This window comes from Ctenopharyngodon idella, chromosome 7 (assembly GCF_019924925.1).
Source record: "Ctenopharyngodon idella isolate HZGC_01 chromosome 7, HZGC01, whole genome shotgun sequence".
NCBI lineage: Eukaryota > Metazoa > Chordata > Actinopteri > Cypriniformes > Xenocyprididae > Ctenopharyngodon > Ctenopharyngodon idella.
In genome coordinates, this window is record NC_067226.1 from 25315944 (window position 1) to 25342736 (window position 26793).

Genomic DNA, 26793 nt, shown 5'->3' on the forward strand with positions numbered 1-26793 from the left:
TTATATTATGTGGCAACCGAGCAGTTCTTAGTTGTTACAAACTCTCGGTATTTTTTTGCTCAATAAAATGTTTTATATGTAAAGAAATGTGAAAAATAAAATTAAAATCACAGACATTCCCGTGATATAAATATGAATAAAAGCAGTTTTATTTCAAATGGGTTGTCTCAAGGGGGTCGTCATGTTGAAATCACATCTTTGCCTCAGTGACCCACTTATTATTTGGCCAGTTTCGTTTCGCAGAATCAATAAATCTTGTTTTTACTGCAAATAGCGCATTTCTACAGCGCAATTAATAACTGAACACTTGTTCAGTTTCATAAAACAAGAGCCATATCAACCAGTGCAAACTAAACAAAATGGGCCAGGTACTGATCTCACATCAGTCCTACTAGCCAATAAATAAAGACAGAAAGCTCTAAAATAAATCAATAATTACAAAGGAAATGAAAAAATGGCATCAGCTACTTTTATTTGTCTTGATAAGGCAAATAGCTATAGTTGTTAAAAACTCCTTATACAGAATGAGTAAAGCAGGAAGTGTTTTGCTCATCATTCATGTGACATAAATGCAGGAAGTGAAAATTTGACTCATGCTCACCATGCATGACAGCTACAGAAGGTGAGTCCGTTTTACTATACACTTGAAACTGGACTGTCAAAGTATGCACACATGTAATTACATCTGTTCTGTTAATATACATACATCTGAAGTTCAGGAAAATACTGAGATAATGTAAAGTGAGAACACAGGCTTGTTGAGATTTGTTTTATCACAACCTCTGGATCTCATGACTTCTCTAAGGTTAAGACGGGGAAGTTCTGGTAAATTCATAGTATGTGGAAAAACAAGCACTGGAAATGCTGATCGGAATACCTTGCATTTCTCATGAAGACAGAAGTCACATGTCTACCTTTCACACTGTGCTTTTTTCCCAATGTACCAGTAAAATTTTCCCTTAAAATCCTTAAGATCAATACAAAGTGAATGCCAGAGATCATAAAGCCCCATATTTACATTCAGACTGAATTCAGTCTTGGTAAAGAAACTATATTATACAGTACATTTAACTGGTCCAATGCTCTTCCAATCAGTTCTTGTTTGTTTCTTCATCGTCTTCACTACTGCTGGATTCCCCAAACAGGTCTTTCCCACAAGCAGAGCTGGATTTTGTGTGTGCATTTTGTTGGCTGACCGTCATGGTGATTAGAGTAGAAATGTCACTAAAGCCCAAAAGCAATGTGCCATTGTTGGGTCCAAGTAGAGAGATGGTCTGGATCTTAGAGTCAGGTGTGAAGACAGACAGCAACGTCCCATTGTCCAGGTCCCACATGCTCACTGCATCTGTTGAACAAATAATTTAAAGTATTGAAATATACATCCCATATATATAAGGCATTCTCGCAAATGTTGGCATTATTTTCAGACTTGTGGAAAAAAAATCTCTTTCTGGTATCTCAATCGAACTTAAACACAGAAAAAAATGTTTAATCCTATTGTGAAGATGTAAAAATCCTATCCAATCCTCTCACCACCAAACTAGGCTACCAAAGTTTGAATCTTTTTCTTTACCTAGATTAGCATTAAGAGCAAGCCAAAACAAATATGATCAAAGGTCTACTGTACCTGATAATAAAAAAGCTTTTGATTGTCCTTCAGCGATAAATAGCAAGCTGGACCAGTTAAGATTTAAACTTCCGTAACCAGAGATGGTTTTATGTTTCCTCCGGAAGGGCTCCCATACTTTCAGCCTGTGTTTTAGCAAAGAAAAAAAAGTTTATTTTTCTAAAGAAAACCCATGATAAATGCAACAATAACCAATGTTCTTAAAAGGGTTTTTTATTTTAAGAGTTACATGTATGTAAAAACTGAAATAGATTACGTACACTAAACGTCTGACATAAGTGTGCATAAGAAAATCCAAACTTTTGACTGGTAGTGTATATTAAAAAAAGCTATGATACAGATGAACAGGTTTTGAACAATGCGACTGGAGTGCCACATACTTGTTGAATCCTGAAATGCCGAAAACCACTCTGCAGGCATCGTTGCTTATAGCGATGCAACAGATTCCAGGTTCATTTTTCAATCTCTTCCGCACCTTTACGTATAAAAGGAATATTCAGCTTACAGAATCTTACAGCAAATACTTATTAAATGAAAAGATTTTACTGTTGGACCTTAAGTTAGCAATGTGTCCACTTTCATTTGAATAAAGAAAACACAGCTGATAAAAATGTAAGATTATTAAACAGATTGGCCCCTGATGATTAGCATACCCTGCCCTGTTGTGTGTCCCAGAGGGTGAGGTATGGAGCATGTTGGGCTTCACTGTAGTTAGAGACCACCAAGTACCCTCCTGTGTGAGTGACTGCAGCAGTACGGAGGCTCAAAAGGGACCAACGGTCCTCAAGGGTGTGCAGATGCTCCTCAGAAACCACACTGAAGATGTTGAGATGATGGGCAAAATATGAGCATATGACCACCTGAAGTGATAAACAGAGAAAAGTGAGAGAAGAAGAGAGATTCAAAGATGGAAAACCAATAAAGTCGACACTGATGTTGCTTTGTACATGCATAATAGCTACATTAATATATTTTCATTATCTTAGTGTATTATGTACGTGCTACATAGTTATATTTAATTGAGCTATATGGGCTGTTTTCTGTATTGTACACTTTTTTTTTCTCTCTTTCTCTCTGTCTTTTTCCTTTTCTGCCTAATAACATCAGGCAAAAGGGACTGATGATGAAAATTTTCTTTAACTTTTAAATTTAAATTTTTTACATTCACCTTTGTTTGAATGTTTATTAATGTACATTGTCCATTTTTTAATGAACAGATGGACAGAACGATAAAACGATAGAACAATATATCGATAGAAAGATAGATCGATAGAACGAGATAGATGGATAGATAGAATGAATGATAGAATGATAGATAGAACGAGAGAACGATAGATGAAACGAATGATAGAACGATAGATCGATAGAATGATAGATCGATAGAATATAGATAGAATGAACGATAGAATGATAAAACGATATAGATAGATAGAACAGATCGATAGAATGATAGATAGAACAACAGATCGATAGAGCGATAGAATGAACGATAGAACGATATAGATAGATAGAACAGATCCATAGATCGATAGAACGATAGATAGAATGATAGATAGAACGAATGATAGAATGATAGATAGATAGAACGATAGATAGAATGAACGACAGAACGAACGATAAAAACGAACGAACGATAGACCGATAGAACGATAGATAGAATGAACAAACAATAGAATGATAGATAGACAGATCAATAGAACGATAGATAGATAGAACAAAAGATCGATAGAAAGATAGATCAATAAAAAGATAGATCGATAGATAGAACGAACGATAGAATGATAGAACGAGAGAACGATAGATAAAACGAATGATAGAACAATAGAACGATAGATAGAATGAACGATAGATCGATAGAATGATAGATCGATAGAATATAGATAGAATGAACGATAGAATGATAGAACGATATAGATAGATAGATAGAACAGATTGATAGAATGATAGAATGAACGATAGAATGATAGAACGATATAGATAGATAGAACAGATTGATAGAATGATAGATAGAACAACGGATCGATAGAACGATAGATCGATAGAATGATAGAATGAACGATAGAATGATATAGATAGATAGAACAGATCGATAGAACTATAGATAGAACGAATGATAGAATGATAGGTAGATAGATAGAACGATAGATAAAACGATAGATAGAATGAACGACAGAACGAACGATAAAAACAAACGAACGATAGATCGATAGAACGATAGATAGAATGAACGATAGAATGATAGAACGATAGAACGAACGATAGAATGATAGATAAAACGAATGATAGAACAACAGATAGAACAAACGATAGAACGATAGATAGAACGAACGAACGATAGATTGACAGATAGATCGATAGATAGACCGATAGACCGATAGATAGATAGAACTAATGATAGAATGATAGATAGAACGAACGATAGATAAAACGAACGATAGAACGATAGATAGATGTGTACCTTGAATGCAAGATAACAGCATCTGCCAAAATGTATAAATGTAAATGTATTTCATAATTCAGTTTAGTGTATTGGTCAATGGACAGCATTGGTGGCTTGGTTGTCTCTCTACCCGCTCATCTCCACTGAGAAGATACTGGTCTATAGAGTTGAACTTCTCTCTTTCGAGGCGCTGCTGTTCATCTTTTTCTCTTTTCACCTCACGCTCCCGTCGCCTCCTTTTTGCTGTCTGGGTTTCGGTGCGCCTGTCCCATGGCATCACTAGACCTGTGCAACAAGTTCAAAATTTAAAGGGATAGTTCACCCAAAAATTAAAATTCTGTCATCTTTTACTCACCCTCAAGTTGTTCCAAACCTTTATGAATTTCTTTCTTCTGCTGAACACAAAAGAAGATATTTTGAAGAACATCTGTAACCAAACAGTGGATGGGCCCCATTGAATTCCATGGTATTTTTTCTATACTATGAAAGGCAATAGGGCCCTGGGCCTGTCTGGTTACCAACATTCTTCAAAATATCTTCTTTTGTGTTCAGCAGAAGAAAGAAATTCATACAGGTTTGGAACAACTTGAGGGTGAGTAAATGATGGCAGAATTTTCATTTCTGGGTGAACTATCCCTTTAAGAATTGTTTCTTTTATGTTGAATTTATTGTGAAAATCTATGTGGGACTGAGATGTTGTATAAATGCACTGGTAAACACAAGTATCACAAGGTTAATGTACTGTTTTAATACCCGTCTTCTCTTTTGAGGATATAATCTGGGAATCTCTGTCCATGCTGGAGAGCAGGGTTTCTTTGTAGGATGTCTTGATACGTCCTTTAATATAGCCAGAGTCCAGATCCCACAATATCAGGTGATCCCTAAATACCATATCCAAGCCACCTCATGATTATTACTCAAGCTAGACTAAGCAATACAGTAATTTTCTGTTTCTGCTGAAAGAGGAAGTGACAAATTGTTGGTGTTCTTACCGTGTTTCTGAAAGGCCCAACAGAATTTCACCCTCCAAGAGCCGATAGTCTTGCCGAGGACAGGGCACGATGAACAGTCCAGTCTGTTTCTTAATATAGCTCTTTTTAAGAAGGTCATACACCAGCAATGTCTACAACATATACAGAAAAACACTTTATTTTACAGTGTCCTTATTAGACACTACATGTAGTTAGTGTAGTAATAACTATAAATTATGCGTAATTACATGCAACTAATCCTAAACCAAAGAGCATGCAGAGCACGAAATGCAATAAACACCGTCATGTTATCTTGCACTCGGATGCTGGTGTTTGTGAACGCAATCATGTGGGATGCTTCTTGGAGGAAATTACCAAATCATTCTGATGACAGACTCAGGCATTTCAGAATGATCAAACTAATATTTGAGATGCTGTGCAATGAAACTGATCCCAAAATGCGCATAAAAATTGGTGGATGGAAACATAGCTATTGCTGAAGGTCGACTTAACTCAAGTCGTGAGCATTGTGGATGATCAGTCTATAAACAACTTCAATTTTATGTGACAGATCTCAAGACGGGTTTCAGATCAGCATAACTGTAAGTCCTGTATAAAATCTTCAGCCTGTGTAGTGCACAGAAGTACCTGGTAGACAGATGTAGGTGCATCAGTGAAGCTGGTGGTACCGCGGTCAGATAGTATATAGAGTTTCAGGTCTCGCACCAGAGCGATGTCTGAACTTGAGAACAGACCGTGCTCCACTTGCACAGGATGGCCCTTGAATCGAGTCCGCGCCACATTCCATATTCTCACAGTACCAGGACGAGTGCTTTGACATACCACATACCTGATTCAGAGGGAAATTTTAAAACTTTACACCAAAAACAGTACATATAACAAAAAAATAAATAAGGCTTAGGTTATTAACATCTTTTTGGTATTATTTAAATAATCTCATTTTCAAAATCCATTCATCAGAATAAGCATACAGTATATCTGTTTATTGTGAAAAGAATGTATTCAGTTAAAAAGTATGAACATGGTTAAAATATAGCTAGCTGTGGAACAAGCTGTTAAAGTAGTACTGTTAAAGAAATCTATCCCATTTAATTTATGTATGACTGACAAATAAGTAAGCAATAAGGTACTCGAGGCTGTGCTGTATCGTGAATAAGTCACGGCTGAAGGGCGTTGTTAGGCACAACGCAAAGCGGAGTAAGCCGTTACTTATTCACGATACAGCACTAGCCTCGAGTACCTTATTGCTTTTATAAAACGGTTACCACACAATACAAATATTAAAGCCAAAAATATGTATCAATGCAACTTTCATGAAGTAAACTTTTACTAAAAGCCTTCCTTCCGCCGGAAAAAATAGTCCCTGACCGTGAACAGCAACAGAAGTTACATTATTACGCCAACAGATGGCAGCAAAGACACTCTTTATGAGTGTGTCGGTCAGTAGCGAAGACTTTTATATTGAAAAGACTGAATTGTTGTGAACACAGAACAAGACGCAAATGACAAATGCTTTGACTAGTGCTGTCAGTCACGGGAAAACCCCTTAACTGTTAAAAGGACTGGATAATACATCGGATATTTAAACAGATTTTTATTATGAACATAGGACTGACCTGAAGGAAAATGCTAAATCTGAGTGCAGGTAATAAACTCGCTCACTACTCGCTCAATACTCTTCTACATAATACAGTAAGCTTCAATGAACAATATCAATTGAGAACATACAGTTTATGTGCTAAGAGTGGTTGCTAAGGGTGTTGTGTAGTGATACACAGAACCGTTGGGTGAAGCGGTCATAGCCGTCTTTTATCGTGAATAAAACACGGCTATTGACCAATCAGAATCAAGGACAGTAACTAACCATTTTATAAATATGCATCACAGTAACTTTATTAGTTTGCCATGATAAAACTTCACTAGGTGGTCTGTACAACAACAACAGTAAGCGAGGCTTTCATAGTTATATTATGCACAGAAAAATGGCTACAAATGGCTGATAATGAAATATGTCTCCTGCTGGCTCATTGTTTTTTTTACAGTTATAAACTGTGGCCATATGCATGCAAGCTGTTCAGTGAACTTTGTACCTAGGATATCTCTGCATGGTTACAATCTCCGCTGTACCGTCACTGTGAGCTTTGTGCACGTTGTATGTGAGCGTTTGGTCATTTATCCTGGATCCCAGGTTCCATGTGCGTAAGAATTGCTCCCCGGCACAAAACCCCACACAGTACCGCAGGTCAGAACACACACCTACAACACGGTGAAGAAAAAGTGACAGATACGGACAAATAAATGTCACTGCTTACAGCTGAATTAAAAAAAATTACACAATCAATAAACATGACTAAAACTGTTCATGTGTCACGTGTCTCAAAGCAGTAAAAGAGCTTTTAAAGCATAATGCTGTTTGCTTTAGAGGAATGATTTGTCTTAATTGCGTGTGTTAATTGCACATGAGCTATTAGAGTGAATATATTTATGAAGTCTATCTACTGAAAACATGTCAGAGTCATACAGTAGTGGCCAAAAGTGATGTCCAGAGGGGATATTTGTTTTTAATAACACGAAAAGTTCGATTAAACCATCAAAATATGAGGATATTTGTTAAATATTTTAAATATGAGGGAGGAACTAAACTCTAACCTTGATTAAAGTATGTATCTGACAAAATTATTTGGCAAAAAAGTAAACTACAGCTACAGGTTTTATTTTACTGTAGAAAAAGCATACATTGAATACAATATAATCAGTTATTATTAATATTTCGCTTTATTGTTTTTGCATGTGTTAATAATTTCTTTGTATGACAGCCTAGCCAAAAATTTATTCTACATAATTTGACATGTTTCATTGTGTTATCACAAATAAAATAATTGACTCCAAGCACAATTATGCAATGTGCATACAAAATCTTTAACAAATTTTTAATAATATTTGAATAAAGGGTGAAGATGTCAATTTTCTTAGGCCAGACATCACTTTTGGCCACTACTGTATTTCACCATAAAAACCAAAGACAAAAAGCAAGAAAATATATTTTGCATAAATATATAAAATTAAGCCTATTTTAGGATAATTTATATTTGTTGCATTGTGACAATTTTTGCATGCCAGTAAATAACATTTTCCTTCATAAATTCTCATTATTGTAATGTTTTTTTCTCATTCTGAATGATGAATAAAAAGCTGTTGTCTGTAGTAATTTTAAAAATATATTTGTAATGTATTTATCACCAAAAATAGTATTATTATAAATATATATATATATACACACATACACGTATATATATAAATTGTTTAGTATTTAAATAATATATCAGATTTTTTGTGCATTACAGTAATAAGACTGAACTCAAACCATGTGTGTTTGTTTTGACAAAAGAGTCTAAAAAGACTAACCATAAGCCAGCAGGCCTGGAAACCGTGCAATGTGTTTATGGTCTTCAGTCTCAAGGTTCCAGATAATAATCTCTGTGGTGGCGCTATGCAGGGCGGGACAAAAGGCCACAATGTGGGACCCACCCCCTGCAATGGTGACCTGGGAAATGTAGTCCTGACTGCAACCCAAGATAGAGCGCAGGTACTGGAAGGATGCTGAACTGAATAGTTCAATATGAATGATTTCACTGTGTCTTTTATAGGGGTATCTGTAAAAACCAAAGAGACAAATATAATGGATATTAAAGTCTCACGGACGCACCATGGTAATTTTCACGTTTGGGTGAATTATTCTTTTACATTACCTGCAAAAGAGTAGTAAATACTGAAAGCTGATCTCTACAGCTTGTATCGATGCTGCAGGGTGCTGAGCTTTCAATGTGGAGGACACAATTCCACCTTTTGCATTGAAAATTGCCGCTTCTCCTCCATCCCTAAACAAATAGAATTGAAGCAAGAAAGAAACAAGAAATAGCATGAAAGTGAGACTCAGTGTGGTGGGACTATTAGCAGTCTAGCAACACTTCAGTTGCCACAGCACTTTACAACATTGAAACAAGTCAACCTGGTTTTCTCTTGCTTTCACTTCACTACTGTAGGTTTATTTGTTCTTTACACATCATATGGCTCATGCATAACAATCATTTCCTATGTTCATATATATATATATATATATATATATATATATATATATATATATATATGTATGTGTGTGTGTGTGTGTGTTGGCCATTCACCTTTTCTGACCCTTAAAATTAATTTATTTCAATGTTTCAATGTTTGTTCCTTTAATAATAATTAAAATATATATACACGGTACCATTCAAAAGTTTTAGGTCAGTAAGACTTTTTTTTTTAAAGAAATTAATACTTTTATTTAAATTGCAATAATATTTCACTATATTACTGTTTTACTGTAATTTTTAATTTAAAATAAATGCAGCCTTGATAAGCATAAGAGACTTTTTTTTTTTTTTTTTAATTACCATCCTCAAACTTTTGAATTGTATTGACATGTGACACAAGTAAAAGTGCTTTGCTTCAATAGAGTTGTGCAGGGTTGTACATATTTTTTGTAGACCAAAACCTGGAAATGAGTTCGCATTTTAGCACTTTCGGTTCCATCGTCCTGAAGTCAATGGGATTTTTTGATTGGGTTTTTGGTTAAATGCTTGAAGTAAGGTCTGTGGTGAACACAAGCTCAAGATATTTTCAAGTTTTTTTTTTTTTCTACCATATAAAATACATCAATGATACCCTCTTTTTTTAAAAGATTTTACTTGTCTTGTAAAAGGCGGCTGCTAACAAGTGGCTAGTTTGTCAGGGACATTAAACGTCATTAACCGAACAGTTAAACTCATCTACTCACTACTCCACTTTTACAGCCTCAGTGTTTATAATCAGACTCATGCAAACAACTATAACTCTAAATTTCAAGGAAAATGTTGTCCAAAGCTTGGTGATTGTGACAAAGTTGTGCGACTGTGGTATTGTGAGTTTATAGACTTCTTTTAGCTTTTTACATCTGCAGATTGAATTTAGGCTTCAAAATTCATAAAAGTTGTGTTCATTTGTGAAGATTATCACGATGAACAAAACGTGTAAGCATCATAAGCTTTTGTTTGGCACAGACCTTATTTTCTGCAATAATCCAAAAGCCAATTGAAAAATCCTATTGGTTTTTTGTCGAGGGAACCAGGGTGCTGCAAGCTCCAAGTGGGCCTAAAAAAAATACACTATCCCTGCATCGCTCTATTAATCACAAGCTGTATATTTGCTGTTGAGCCCAAAATATATTGAAACTGTCCAAGCTTTTTAATCAAAACCTGCATTACATTACGGTATAGTCACAAAATAATGTGCTAGAGAAACGTCAAGGTTCAGATTGAAATGATCAGGGACAGTTAAAAATAAACTTCAGTCACTCCCTCCTAAAGGTGCGGTCACACTACACTTTTCATTCCATTGACCTGCATTCAATCGCATGCGAATGCAGGGGACCGCAAGATCATGCGGAGAAGTTTATTATTTCTCTCTGTTCCAAAGCTCAAGTTTCGTGAACTTTCACTTGTGAATTCGTATCACGAGAAGACATGACCAGTAGAAGAACGATAAGTCAAGGCAACACCTCTTAGCTGAATTAAAAGAATGCAAACTTTTTTCCATTAAAGAGGAGTAGATTGTATATTTTTACATTTTGGATTTATTATTATTTGTTATATGTTGAATTTGTGTTTTTAAAAAAAGACGCTACAGAGTGTGACGGCATATTACGACCGTTGCAGTGTCCGTAGAAATCTTGTGTCTAGAAAGTCTGTTGTGACCACAACTTAACATTGAGATCCTTAGGAGGACAAGTGGCATGTGCCACATACATCTGGAACCAGCATAAATTTTGGCAAACTTTCCCACATCTTTATCTTACCATTACTTCTTTCTGAATACACAACAGGAGTCACTGAAGTGTAAATGTGTTCATCTATTGGCGGTCAGAAAGCTGCTGAAGTATGAAAAAGCCATTTTGCAGCTTAGTTTCAACATTAGGCAGTTTTGAACTGGGGAGAAAGTATTGGGTTCTGACAGTATTTTTTTCACAGTACAATGAACTCTTTTATCAGAAAGTATTGGATTCCTTATGACATGACCCCTTTTATAGCTACTGCCATTTTGGGAGCTTTTTAGCCACTAGATAGTAGAGGACATTAGAGAGGGGGAAAGAAAAAGAGATTGGGACACAACACAGGTCATATTCTGACCTTTTGTTCCTCGTATGAATGTTGCATGTGTCCATAGCTCTAACAACAACTGTTCAAACTCTGTCTGTTTCATATTACTAGTCAACGCAGTTGTGTGTGTATGTGCAACAACATTGCTTTTAGCTTAATAACATTAAAAGGAAAGGTTCATTACTCCCTTCAATCATCTCTATTGGAAAATCCATGCTTCTTAATCGTGTAATGAAATACGAGAAAGATAAACAGCTTCTGGGAAAGCCTTTACACATTTTTTTTTATAGCTACAGAGTTACATGAAACCATTGACAAAGGTAACCAGTAACGCAAACACACGCATACACTCAAGCTGCGCGAGAAGCAGACTCTTAAATAATACATTGTGTGATCAGACAATATAAATCAGTCCAGGAACAGCGGCATTGTTTTCACACATGGCCAGAAATCGGATATGTGGTGTATTATAATTTAAGAGTGCATTTTGTTATCTTAATTTATCTTAATGTGCATCATGTGTTTATGTGTGCAGTAATATACTAATAACCTGTAGGCGAAGAGAACAAAGTCTTTAACAGAATGACGAGAGACTAAGATGGATTGGTCTTTGTGGATGGGCTCAAACTCAAGGGCGAGGTTCACACAACACAACAGCGAACAGGACGCCACAAGATCAAACACCTAGGAACACAATAAAAGAGAGAGAAAGAGAGGAAGTTAGATCCAAATTGATAACTGGTCATTTGCTTTCATGGAATCATTGACTGTTAAATGGTTATGCTGTAAGTTACCTTACAATATACTTTATAGCTGATTCAACTTTGTTTCATAATCGACACTGTTATTGAACTCAATTGAATCAACCCTATTGTTTTCTGTAGAGCTGCTTATTTCATAATTGTACTAATTTCCTAATTGATAAACTTTACACAGTTATTGATCTGAAACGAATCAACACTGAACTGACTGATTCATCATTATTTTCCTGTTTATCCCTGTAATGCTGCTTTGAAACTTGACAAATTTGAAACTTGAAAAACATTAAATTGTATAAAGCGCAATAAAGGTGATTTGACTTGAGATATACAGTAAAAAACTGTAAATGGTTCAACATCACATTATATGTAAAATATGTAGTATGTAAAATATTGTCAAATTTATGTTTTTTGCAAGTAAAATCTATGAAACACTAGGACATTTCCAGACGTCCCTATGTGACATCACATTTATATTTTATTTAAATAATTTTGCTTCTTTACACAAGTTGTTACATTTTCTGATTTGAAATTAAAGGGTTAGTTCACCCAAAAATGAAAATAATGTCATTAATTACTCACCCTCATGCCGTTCCACACCCGTAAAACCTTCGCTCATCTTCAGAACACAAATTGAGATATTTTTGTTTAAATCCGATGGCTCCGTGAGGCCTGCATAGGGAGCAATGACATTTCCTCTCTCAAGATCCATAAAGGTACTAAAAACATATTTAAATCAGTTCATGTGAGTACAGTGGTTCAATATTAATATTATAAAGCGACGAGAATATTTTTGGTGTGCCAAAAAAAAACAAAATAACGAATTATTTAGTGATGGCCGATTTCAAAACACACGGAGCATAATGAATCAGCGTGTCGAATCATGATCACGGAGCCATCGGATTTAAACAAAAATATCTTAATTTGTGTTCCGAAGATGAACGAAGGTCTTACGGGTGTAAAATGGCACGAGGGTGAGTAATTAATGACAGAATTTTCAATTTTGGGTGAACTAACCCTTAAATGAATGTTTATTGCATTATGTTGGTGTCGTGTGTTACCTTGAAGGTGTTTTGTCTTGGTGTGTATGACCCTGTGCACCTTCTATGTAAGAGTATTGTCCATGTTTTATGTACAGGCTACTTTAAAATGAACTCTGATTCATCACTTTATTCATCATGTTGTTATCAGTACATTTTAAAGGTGCAGTAGGTGGTTTCTGAGAAGTGCTGTTGAAAGTGGATCGGACCGAGCAGCACAACACACTTGTAGCCAATCAGCAGTAGGGGGCGTGTCCACACATGATGGGGGAGGAGAGAGAGAGAGAGAGCAAGAGGGAGATTTGAAGATAGAAGGCATTACAAAAGAGAAAAGGGAAAAGAAAGGGTTATGATCAGCTTTAGGACGCACGTTAATATTACAAAAGCTTTCCAGCACTGGAGCGACCTAAGCGGGAAGGCCTGAAAATGGATTCCGAGGTTGTATTGTTTCTGCTCCATATGTGATTAACATTGTTCACAGAACCAAGATATGCTGTTGTTGTAATGTCAGCTATAGTAACAGGACATCTGCGTTCATGCATTTTGGGGACGGAGCAATGAAGGGAGGGGTGTGTTTGTTTGGGTTGATTTCATATATCAACAGTGTTTTTCAGTAACTCGCTTACTGCACCTTTAAGAAGGGTTTCCTGGTCCCAGAAAAATTTCCAGCCCAAAACTTACTCAAAACCAACCCAAAAGGAGCGAAAACTGGCCCAATTTTCCCCTGCGTCCAATCACAGTTTTTGCCCTAAAAGCCGATTTTGGTAGTATAAGAAGATTGGAATATTAACATTATATCTCTCTAATAAAATATACAGCTATATGTTGGGAAATATACAGACACAAATATGCCATTCTGTAATATATGAAACATTGTCACTGTATTTTTTTTTTTTTTTACAATGAATTTCTGACACCCACACCTGAAGTTTTTTTACCGTAAATTTAACAGGTTATTTTTCCACAGTGTCCAAGGTCTCACCTTAACCATGTGACTTCCATCATAAAAAACCACCAGCAACCGTCCATCACAGGCAGATGTGACAACAGGAACATCCAAAGACTCTTTCTCCATGTACAGCACCTTCCCAGAATCCACCTCTCTCACCTGCAGACAGTGGCCCATCTGTAGCACAAGCACACTGTCATCTAGACAGAGGGTGAGTGAGTCGGCAGCCCAGTCTACTGCAGATCCATGAGCCTTCGGTAAGGACCTAACGGGCCTTGTTTGCTCATCCAGACGCCACATATTCAACATTCCATCAGAGGAGCAGGAAATGATGTGATGCCGACCATGAGCCAGGGCTGTCACAGCACTCATATGACCTAGTTAGATATGAGTCAGGGTGTTAAGGACAGTTTATTCAGTCATTATGTGATAAAGAATCTTATTTTAGAGTTAAATGTTTTGGTTATAAACCACTAGATTATAGAGCTGTTCACTCTGGTTGTAGGTCAAACCAGTAGGCCAACTAATTCACTGTGGGTTGGGTTCCCTCTGGAGTTTCCTATGGGTTTTCAGAGTGACAGCTTTTGGTATTTGAATAAAATAACATCAGTGGATGAAATGACTTCAACAGACTTGTTCTGTAAGATTCAGTAAATTCCACACAGCCAAACCTCAAACATGAATTTTGAAACCACTGCGTGTGTTAAAAATCCAACTTGCTAACAAGTTGATACACAAGAACTACAACAGCTGTGTGCTTAATTCCACGTGACACATCATTCATTCGTCAAACCGCATAAACTCACTTCCCTCTTCTGCGTGCAAAAAGAGGGCAGTTTTTGAAAACATGTCATATGTAGAGCAGTGTTATTTTATTATGTATATACTATAGTATTTATTAATATTTTAATATAGCTTTTATTTTTACATTTTAATTTGAATTTTTTTAGTGATTTTGTTATTTTTTATTTCTATTTAGCTTTAATTCCTTTTTATCTCAGTTAGTTGCCAACGCAACCTTTCTAATATTCGTTGAAGTATTTAATCTAATACTTATATTTTATTTAAGCTTTTTTTCAGCTCCTGAAAACAATTTTTAATAGTTTATTTTTAGTTAACAATAACTGGTGTAGAGTTTATTCTATGCCCAAAACTATTGCCCATTTTTTGTGTACAGTACCAGAATGTTTATGTGCTTGTCAATGTGTAATTCACTGGATAACCACTGTAGTCTGTATTTGGTAACTTATCAACTTGCATTTTAAAAGCATACGGTGAATTCAAAATTCACAGAGTTGGTATAACTGTGTGTAATTTATGTCTCTTCAAGTAATGTTAACCACAGACCTTAATTTACTCATAAATGCCAAACCAGCATTCTAAACACCCCTAGGAAATTCCCAAGGAAACCCACGACTCTAAGATTTTTCCAGGACATAGGTTAAGCCATAATCACTGCCTAAATGGTGATGTTGGGAAACTGAGCCCTTAAGAAGTTGTCAAGAAATGTAATATGTGTACCTGAAAGGAGTGTGTGTACAAGTCCACCTGGAGGAAGCAGGCAGGTGTAAGAGGGCACAAGTACAGGCAAAGAAGAGCTCTTGCATTGTGCTAACAGATCATGCAGAAAAGAGTATCGTCTTGGATCACCTGGAACAACATACACTGAGATATGGGTTTTGCTTGACATTAAAACATGTCTAAAGGTGTTTTAGGTTTATGTGTGTGTGTGTGTGTGTGTGTGTGTGTGTGTGTGTGTGTGTGTACCTGAAGCAACAGGTTTATCTTGGGAAATGATCCGCTCCAAACGGCCCAAGAGTTGGGATGCCAGCTGACAAGGATCATTCAAGAGCACAGAATGAGAAAGACACAAAACCTGACCCAGCACCTTCACGTCCAGAAGCTCTCTGTAACACACACACACACACACACACACACACACAGTCTCAGCATTTTTTGAAACTTCAAAATATACAATTAGACATTTGAGCTGACGTTAATTCCCATAATATCAAAAAGCTATTTTTAAAATGTATTTATTTAATTATTTATAAATATTTATTTATATATTTTATTGTTGTATATTTATTTTTAGATAAAACAATTACACTAATATTGTCAGACTAATATATATATATATATATATATATATATATATATATATATATATATATATATATATGAATCCTGAAAAAAAAGTATATATATATATATATATATATATATATATATACACACACTTTTTTTTTTCAGGATTCATTGATGAATAAAAAGTTAAAAAGAGCAGCATTTATTCAAAATATAAATCTTTTCTAACAATATAAATCTTTACTATCACTTTTTATCAGTTTAACACATCCGTGCTGAATAAAAGTATTAATTTTTTTCAAAAAAAATAAAGAAAAAAAATTACTGACCCCAAACTTTTGAACGGTAGTGTATATTGTTCCAAATGATTTCTATTTTAAATAAATGCTGATATTTTTGGAACTTTTTATTCATCAAAGAATCCTGAAAAAGTATCACAGGTTATAAAATAATATTGAGCAGCACAACTGTTTCCAACATTGATAACAAATCAGCATATTTCAATGATTTCTGAAGGATCATGTGACACTGAAGACTGGAGTAATGATGCTGACAATTCAGCTTTGCATCACAGAAATAAATTATATTTTAAAGTATATTAAAATAGAAAACCATAATTTTAAATTGTAATAATATTTCACAATATTATTGTTTTTTCTGTATTTATTATGAAATAAATGCAGCCTTGATGAGCATAAGAGACATTAAAAACCTTAAAAATAGTAATGTTTCCAAATGTTTGACTGGTAGTATATATATATATATACATACATATATATATTATGTGTGAGTTGCACTTTATGTCAAGGTTTTATAGAGTGTTCAAGTTCTCCTGGGAAGTTCGTATTTCCGAGTTAGGAAGTTGTGTTTAAAACGTCAGGTGCATTCAAGTCAATTTCGGAAGAGCATGATGGCCGTGTACCTTCTCTTAATTAACTACACAAAAATACAGCAAGGTTTTTTAACTCTACTTCTAGAAAATGAAGAACAATTAATGTGCATCAGGTGTATTTTGTTTTTTTATGTTTTTAATTAATTATGAACCCACTGTAAACTTTATCGTTACATATTATTATTATTATTATTATATTGTTGTATAATTACAATGCTATCAAATTTTGTGCAGGCAATTTGCTTATTTTGTTGCAAACAAAAAAGCCTGACAAATGTCACTGCTAGATACCTGTAAGTATTGTTATATTCCGTCATGTTTCTCACTGACCCCAACTCCTAAAGATCGGGGCTCAAAGAAAATCCAGAAATTCTCGCTAGTATTTACCACTTTGTGGTGTCGTTCATGTGCATTCAACTCATAAATACGATCTTTCCAACATGACTTGAATGCACCATTTAACTGTTCTATCTCAATAATGGCCCTGTCCCAAATGGCACCCTGAACACTCGCGGTCTTCCTACGAGTCCGCACTTTCGTGACGTAACTGTCGGGTAGAAGTCTGCTGCGGAGCTCACTTCAGTGCGAGCTTGGCAAAAGTGAGCATCGAGGGCGCATATCGACTGCAAAGGGGGCGCTAGCAAGCTCCCTTCTGAAACCTAAAATGACAAATGGGACACCCTACGGTCTCATGGACTTAAAGGTGAAAAAGTAAAAATTATCCTTTGATTTACTCACCCTCAAGCCATCCTAGGTGTATATGAATATAATGGTAGTAAATGGTGCTCATGATTTTGAAGCCCAAAAAAGCACATACATACATCATAAAAGAAATCCACACGGCTCCAGGGGGTTAATAAAGGCCTTCTGAAGTGAAGTGATGCGTTTTGGTAAGAAAAATCTACATATTTACAACTTTATAAACAATAATAGCGCAACCTCTAATGTGACACATGACGTACTGACGAATGTGGAAGCACAGAGGATAGAGCAAAATCATGGGATAATTTTCATTTTTGGGTGAACTATCCTTTAAGGGACATGCACATGCGGCAGCCAATTGTAAGTCTATAAGACCAAAAGTGCATATGAAGTGTGCCATTTGGGACAGGGCCATAACCAAACAGCTATTCCTGCAAAACACACTTGTTTGGTGATCATATCGTCGTACTTATCCGGTATGACAGCAGCTTTAAGGTCCTCCTCGACATGATGGACGGACAGACCCCACAGTTTATGCAACAGGAACTCGTAGTTAAACAGACACTGCGTGAGTAAGGGAATAATTTGCCCTGAGTGGATGTAATGATACGGCAAACAGCGGAGTTTGCGCAAATTGAATTCATAGCACCTCCTTCCCTTCTCCTTCCTGATCCAAGCTAGCGGCTGAAAAACTTGGCTATTCGGGACGTTCCCATTAAAGTAATCTGCAAAGTCTGCATGAACAGCTTTTATCGAGTCTTCGGTTGGTGAGTATCGCTGCAGGATGACGTAGCCGAACTCTGCATGAGCCCAGCGCAGCACCCATGTGCCGTCACTTTCCACTTCTTTAACGTAATCCTTCAGAACGTGCAGCAGTCGTGCCACAAACGCATAAGGCACTGGGGAGTATTCGGAAACAGGAAGTGTCTGATGATGCAAAACAGCCATCTCACGTGTGACATTATCATCGTGCCCCAAAAGCACTAAAAGTTCCTCCTCGGTCACGCCAGAACAGGACAGTGATATGAGCAAAGCCATACGTCGCACCAAACACGGCCCGTGCTCTCGCTCCAAACTAACAAGGATGCTCATGAAAAGTTGGTTTGGATCCATACGGATGTTCAGACTCTCTTTTGGTGTAAATGAACTCCATTGCCTGGTCTCAGCATAGGCTAAATTGAGATAGAGAGGGGATGGACAGGATAGACAGGACTGGAATAAAAGGCTCCACTGATTTTCAGTTAGTTGGCGAAAATCTGAAGCTAGTCTGGAAGCCAGTCCTGATGCGATCTCCTCACGGTGAAGAGCAGGTAGGGACAGGACAGTGACCTTAACCTGGGACTGAAAGAGATGAAGAGAAAAGAAATTCAAACTGAAAACCAACGCTTTGATTATCATATTCACTAATAATCAGTGAATGTCTAGAGTAGAAATTCCCATTGCTTTACTGACCTGTATGAATTAAATAAAATAATATTTATTTTTATATTATTATAAAATAATATTATAAAAAAAAAAAATGTAACTGCACCACACTAGGCCTCATTCAGAACTACACTACCGGACAAAAGGTACTTTGAACAGCATAGAAAGTCAGTAGAGAAAGATATATAGTTCATTATAACATTGTAAGCCCCTCCCCGCTCATTGACAGGATTGGTTACATGTTTGTGATGGTAGGAAACGGGCGATGTCAAACCATATTTTTGAGACCGTCTTTGGTACACTTCAGTTTTAAGGAGAAAATACTCAGCAATGATGTTGACTGATGAATTTGCACATGGACACCACATAGACATAGAAACAACACTGAAAACTTGATTTTCACAACAGGGGGTCTTTAAAAAAAATTTTACTGACCCCAAAATTTTGAATGCTAGTGTAAGTCCTCTATGACCCATCTGCTCACCTGTAGAATTTGAGCACATTTTGACTGTGTGCCGGCAGACAGGACAATCAGGACGTTTGGCAGTAGAATATTACTAAGCCAGGAAAGGTCAGCCTCATGTTCCTCACTAAGATTATCCAGACCATCCAGCACCAGGGTCAAGGGCCGGTCTTCTGTCACCAGGCCCAACAACGAGCACAGCTCACTGGACAACTCTGACAGTGACTGTGAGGAAAAAACGTAGACTGCATTTCATAGTGCAACACTATCTGTGAGATAGATAAGGGATAAGCAATCTCATAATATCGTGTATCCATTACGGTGTAAAAGACCTTATGAATATTTGATTTATCTTTAAAGTGTTTACGTACCTCAGATATCTCTGTTTTGAGGCTATAGATGTTGGCTATCTGCAGACACAGGGTCTGGAGGAGCAGACGCACGTTTCTGCTGTCAGATGTCAGACCCATAAAGCAGGTCAGCACTTTGGCATCCCTAAGAATTAACCACAATAATCCAGATTAAGCAGTTTAGTCCTTTAATTATATAACCTTTAGCAATAAACATTACTACTATTATTAATAAAATTAGCATTAAATTAATTTTTAAATAAGGATTTTATTACTATTAGAATGTTAAACCACATCAGATCCGCATTATTTATACTTACATTTTTGTTCAAAAGTTTGGGGTCAGTAAATTTTTTTTTTTTTTAAGAAATTATTATTTTTATTAATGATAATAAGAAATGTTTCTTGAGCAGCAAATCAGTATATTAGAATGATTTCTGAAGGATCATGTGACACTGAAGACTGTAATGATGCTGAAAATTCAGCTTCGCATCACAGGAATAAATGACATTTTAAAATATACTGAAAAAGAAAACCATTATTTTGAATTCTAATAATATTTCATAATATTACTGTATTTTTGATCAAATAAATGCAGCCTTGGTGAACACAGGAGACTTCTTACAAAATCTTACAGACTTTAAACTTTTGAGCAGTAGTGTATTTTTTAAAACTACTTGTTTAAACTCAGATTCCCTTTGTTTGCCTACCCAGATATCCAAGTAGGTATGAGTTGTGCCAGTTTGGCGAGTGTCATGCTCTTTCCAGACCCCAGATCCCCCAGTAACAGCACAGCATTCTGGGAGGACAATGATGCTTGAAGCGCATGCTTCACTTCCATCAGAAAGTCCTGCCTGAACACATAGCCCTGTGCTCTAACAAGGAAAAAGAAAGAATATTTATGTTGGAATTCAAACTAGTCAAACTAAATTCAATCATGTTTTGATTCTGTGACTTACAGTGTTTTCCCAAATCTGACATGACGCTGAATCTCTTCTTCAACTCGGAGTCTGGAAACCTCCTTCCTCTGCATGTCGAAAGAGCCTTTAGCTTGACGGACCTGCATAAGTCTGAAGCAACACTTTGAGAACAACTTGACAAACAGTGATAAAGTAAAGTGAGATGACAGGAACAGAAGGACGAATGTGTCATCTTACCTGTTGAGGGATGCAGTGACCGTGCGCTGGAAGTGTGAGCAGAGCCGCTCAACATAGAACTGATGAGATCTGTTGTGTTTGGCACTCAGACCTTTCCTTCCCCAGCTGACGTTTGTCTCATGGATATTAGTGTGTCGCAGCTTGAAAATAATAAAAATACATGTTTACATTATGTACAACAATGTTTTATACATTCAGATTTACATATAAGGCAAAATAATTATGCCGTACTACCATATGACATTTTCAAATATCTCTGAAAGGATTTTTTAAATAAAGACAGATAGATAGACAGACAGACAGACAGACAGATAGATAGATAGATAGATAGATAGATAGATAGATAGAAAACATTTGAAGAATAGTGTGAGTGTGATAGATAGATTAGAGACAAACCTTGAGGTGGATGTTGCGTATAAAGCGCTGCTGAGCTTGATGTAAGGTTTGGTTGATTTCAGGTCTTCCTTTGTGTAGGTCTATAAACTGTGATGCATATTCATTTTTCAGATTGTACAGAAGATCAGTGATGATCCTCTTATAACAGTGACTGAACTCCTCTGGTGGCTGTTTCCCTCCGAGACCCTGTTCCACTTCCCAGTCCAACACTGAAACATACGCAACATTTGGATTGGTGATTTCAATTAGGCTTCTTTACATCCATTTTCACGACTAAATCAAGCAAGACGAGTGCAGGCTTTATCTGCATCTGACACAAAACTTCTATGCAACTTTATTATGTCTGCAAAACACCTGTTTTAAGCAGATGGCAGGTAGCTTCTTCTCCAATGGCCTCAGGTCCAGACCGCCACAGCACGTTCCACAGTTTCACACAGGAAGAGCGCCATGCCTTCCTTCCCAGCTTCCTGCGATGCCCATCCCGGCTGAGGAAGTCAGGGTGATGTTTGCTATTATAAAATAAAAGGAAAAAGCTTGATGAAAAACAAAGGCATCTGAATAAAATGAGCTCTAGGGAGAAATCAGAGAGGACGACTGGCCAAGTGGGTACAGTTACAGTCGGCATGAAATGAAAGTTGTGATAGTCTGATGTCTTCCCTATTGTGATGTATATCCGAGTGAAATGGCTTCTCAAACAAGAAAAAAAAATGTAGGGCGGGATTTTGACCATCAAGAATTGTTGTCCCACCCTCACGCCAGTAAACACGTCATCAGAGAAGAGAAAAGATATCGCTCAGAGGAAGGGGAAGTTAAAGAGGACCTATTATGCTTTTTTACATTTTCAACTTTCTTTACCGTGTAATGTTGCTGTTTAAGCATGAGGTTTGCAAAGTTACAAAGTCATTTCAAAGGGAGTTATTCTCTATATCAGTGCGCACTGTTTCTGAACTCCCTGAAATGCCTCCATTGTAGTTTTGAGTTTTCTTCCGGGAACGAACACGTCACAATATTCCTCATTTAAGTAATTCCCGCCCAAGACATATGCAAAATAAAGGGGACGAGGCCTGGTTGAGTTGAGTTAGTAGTGTGTTGAAACTCGTGGTTATAGTAAGGGGTGTGTCATTTCAGAAACACACTCAAAGTGGTTGACCAATCATAACACACTGATCCAGCCAACCAATCAGAGCACATTGCGCTTTTTGGAAGGCGGGGCTTCATAGAGATAGGAATTAAACAGAGCGATACTGACAGAGAGGTGCTGCAACAATGTCAAATATGTGAAAAATAATGTGTTTTTTGAACATTCAAATATGAAAACCTATTCAAGTGGACCCCAAAAACAAAATCAAGACTTTGTAATGCAGACTTTGATGCAATTAAACGTGACAACTGCATCAGTACAAGTTGTATTGTGTCTACCATCACTATTCTCTGCCATGGGAACCAAACAAAGAGAGTTGTATATATCTATTGAAAGCTAAGTAACGATAGTAGCAATTACTCCATTGTTTTCAACTTGTTCGGCAAGTACTTCCTGATTCATAGAAATTAGTGAATTCTCAGTGACTTGTGCTGTTCATGTTCAATAAATTGAACTGGAACTGATGAAAGATATGTTTTCACTATTTTAGTTTTGCAAGTAATATACAATAGAGTCAGAGTGAAAAGATATGTGATATGCAGGATTACGTCACTAAGGCATACACTTACCTGACAGGAAGTAAGCGGTACACAGCAGGAATTGTGTTTTTATCCAGCTTATACCATGTCTGCAAGAGAGTCAAATCCTGGTCATAGTCCAGCCAGCTTCTGGCCAGCTGTGTCTCGTCTCCATCTGACATGGAACTGTTGGAGATGGAGTTCTCACTCATGACGGCAGAACTTTGCGAAGGTTCCTTCTCCTCGGATAAAATAGGTTCCTTATAAAGGACAAAACTCCTACTGTCACCAGTGCCAATACTGGTTTGTGACTCAACAGCCATGTCTGACTGTCTCCTGGACAGCTTCTTCTTGCTTCTCTCTACCAATTTTAAAATTGCTTCAAAATCTGCTTGGGGAATGGTATTGGGCAGTGACCGTATCTCATGCTTCTGTCCAGTGAACACCTACAAGACAAGGAAAAAGACTTGATTACAAATACTCAATTTTCCAACATAAGACTCTCTTGGAATGTAAATAAACTATGTACAATTAATCTTACAAAAAAGTTTGGCCCCTCGGTCTCCTGACAACGCCTAAGTGTCTCCATGTGCATCTCTGCCAAATCATGATGGTCTGAAACAGGATCTCCGACTCCTGCACGCAGGTCTATCATCCTGAAATCATATCCTCTCTGCTTACAGTGTAGATACAGCCGAGGATACACGCTCTCCATCAGTGCACTGCGCTCTGGGACGGTATCTACACACAGAATAATGATAACAATAAGAATCAGCATATTAGAATGATTTCTGAAGGATCATGTGACACCGAAAACTGGAGTAATGATGTTGAAAATACAGCTTTACCGTCACAGGAATAAATTACATTTGGAAATATATTAAAATAAAAAGTTGTAATAATATTTCACAATCACAATATTACTGTTTTTACTGTATTTGGAGAGCATTAAGAGACTTCAATAACATTAAAAAAATCTTACAGACACCAATTTATTTTATACCTTTATATCCACCACACAGATAGATCATAAATCTCCTCTGTTTAAAATGCAACGATGAAATACTGTCATCATATAAGGTGTTTGGAGAAGAATGATTTTGCAGTTTTGGATCTCTTTCATCTAATCTTTGTTTATTGTCATTATCAGCAGCTCTAAATGGTCCATCAGAGAGGGATCCCTGGCCATCCGGGGCCTCATCCGTACATGAAGATGTGTTTTGAACAATTACTGCTCCCTCTTTCTTTTCTTTTTCCTCCTCGTCCTCTTTTTCTTCCTTCTCTTTCTCCTCTAGTGGCACAAGACTCTGCAGGAGATGAGGAGGACTGTTTGATGAAACCTGGTCCTTTAACCCCCCAAAAAGAGCGATAAATGTCTATAAGATCACATCATGGCTACATAAAACTCTGTAATAATAATAAATGCTTAAAACATTAACACATCATACTAACCTTAAACAAAACAGTTTTTGTTTTCTGAAACACTACAGCACCTTTCTCCTCAAGAGATGAATTCTTTGAGTGACGCTGATGCAAATGGTACTGGACAGAGAAAATTTGGCATAATACAAATTGCTCAACTTAATAATTATTTAACTAATTATTTGCATTATTTACAGTTTCTTTTGTTGGAATTTCCAAACTCAGATGATCCTTTGAAAATAGCTTTTTGGCCTTGTGCATGCAAAAGTCTCACTGGATTATTACAATTAATGGCAAAAGAAATGTGTGGAAATGTAAACTGATATTTCCTACTGACACACTACAGCAAAAGATATAGATAACTGGCTTAAAACCATTTTTTTTGGGTGAAATTACTAACGTGTCTAAGACTTTTGCACAGAACTGTATATTGTTCATATACGTTTTTTAAATGTTGCTGGTAACGTTCCCCTAATGTTTGAAGAATTATAAAATGGAATGTTCATTCATATATAAACAAGAAAAATTAAAAAACTGTATGTTTCGAATGTTCAGAGAATATTCAGAAAAGTAATGTTTTCATAACTTAGTGTGAATGTTGGCAAAACGTTCTTAAAATATATTTTTGTAAACTGGGAACTAGTTTCTGAAACATTTTCCAAACTTACTTTAAGGTGAGCTGTGATTTCCAGCTCTGTTTCCACACTTACTCTGGATAACGGAACACCCTGATGGCCTAAAGTGTTTTTCTATTACATATTTAAGGGAATCACATAATATATTAGCACATAAGTCTTATAACATACAAATATATGATGTATTTTGAGTAGAATGAAATCTGAAATCTCTCATTTCACATGCACCTTCTTCCTGACAGTTCTGTGTAGGGGGCCGTGATCCCTCGGTCCCTGGGAGAAGAACAGCTCTTGTAGTCGTTGGGCTGTGGTTTGGCCTTTGGTGTGGTGATCCTGAACAAGTCATGCATCTTAAATGACGGAGCAACAAAGTGTGGTACACAAACAGCTCAAATGATTGGCTTCCCCAAGTAACACAAGAAGCCAAATTAGCAACACTAAATTAACAGATTGTGTTACAGCTGATGCAAAGCCTTCCACTGCGAAAGAAAAAAACTGTCACAACTGCATTGGACTTGTTCATTTTTAAAAAAAAAGGAAACATTAATCAATGAAAAAGCTTACCAGTATTGCTGAATTTGAGGAAATCACGTTGGAAATGGGAGGAAGGTTGACAACTTCATTTTCCTGTTCAGTTGTAACACATGCTTATTATATGAGAGTATACTTTAGTTATGTGATTATGAGAGTTGACTGTGTCTATTCATTTTAATAAGTAAATCATGCACTTTTAATGCTTTTTAGACAAAAGTTAAGCTATCAAACAAATAAATCATCCGTTTTAAAATATTACAATACTCATTTACAACAGTTTGATTTACAGGGAGAAGAATTCTCTATTGATAAATACACTGCAAAAGTATAAAATATATTGAATTGAACATACAATCTTACCGTTTTCTGCTTATTTCTTTTCGGTACAACTCCATTTCTGTAGTATGTCCACATGGCACCGGACAGCAGGCTTCAAACACTGGACGTCTGTTCTGAACTTCATATAAAAAGAGTCTGAGTAGATGCGCGTTCTTTCTCTCAGCAAAAGATAAGGGTGCATTATTCAGTGATGCTGAATCACCGCTAGATGGCGTTCTGCATGTGTTATTACACACTGCCATGGGAACGTCAGCAGATTACTGTGAATTTCAAACTGCTGCCAAACTTTATACATATGGAAAGGCTTTTGTATCTATATATTTGACTTTTCGTATTTTACATGCATTTTATTTTCTATCATATTTATTTCAATTTTTTTTTATTTTTTTTTATTTAGTCTTTCATTTTTATATCTGATTTTTCTTATTATTTATATTTTCGGTCTATATATACACATATTTTATTTTCTTCTATTATATTTATTTCAGTATTTGATTATTTATTTAATCTCTCTTTAATTGTAATTATGTCATTATTGCAATATTTTCTTCAGATATAATTCATATATATGAATTGAATACTTTTTTCTATTTTTCTATTATATATTATTATTTTTATTTGTTCTATTTTTCCCTCTGTTTGTCAGTATTCTACTTTGTTTCTTTATTTGTCTTTTTATTATTTCATTTTTTTTTCTTTCGGTCATTGTTTTTAATATATATATATATATATATATATATATATATATTCTGTGC

At 36.2% G+C, this 26793-nt stretch overlaps 1 protein-coding gene across 5 annotated transcripts; it reads right to left on the reverse strand.

Moving 5' to 3' along the window:
• Positions 1-455: 455 nt before the first annotated feature.
• On the reverse strand, positions 456-26780 carry LOC127515366 (uncharacterized). 5 transcript variants are annotated; one of them, XM_051898916.1, is made up of 31 exons: positions 26060-26734; positions 25730-25792; positions 25394-25498; positions 25199-25279; positions 24561-24650; positions 24112-24454; positions 23650-23849; positions 23160-23554; positions 21804-21958; positions 21450-21658; positions 21054-21193; positions 20856-20966; positions 20607-20771; positions 19918-20041; positions 19568-19771; positions 18128-18999; positions 15744-15883; positions 15498-15626; positions 14010-14353; positions 11780-11913; positions 8809-8937; positions 8465-8712; positions 7150-7315; positions 5687-5888; positions 5060-5190; positions 4821-4948; positions 4198-4352; positions 2281-2487; positions 2008-2102; positions 1628-1752; positions 456-1345 (listed from the first exon to the last, which is right to left on the reverse strand). In XM_051898916.1, exons 1-31 carry the CDS (start codon positions 26111-26113, stop codon positions 1092-1094), a joined length of 5898 nt encoding a protein of 1965 aa, XP_051754876.1. In that variant the 5' UTR covers positions 26114-26734; the 3' UTR covers positions 456-1091. The 5 variants fall into 5 exon arrangements, 4 of the variants coding, with proteins under 4 accessions (XP_051754876.1, XP_051754879.1, XP_051754877.1 ...); XM_051898919.1 differs by having other exon boundaries at positions 23160-23849; XM_051898917.1 differs by having other exon boundaries at positions 23650-24454.
• Between the last annotated feature and the right edge of the window lie 13 nt (positions 26781-26793).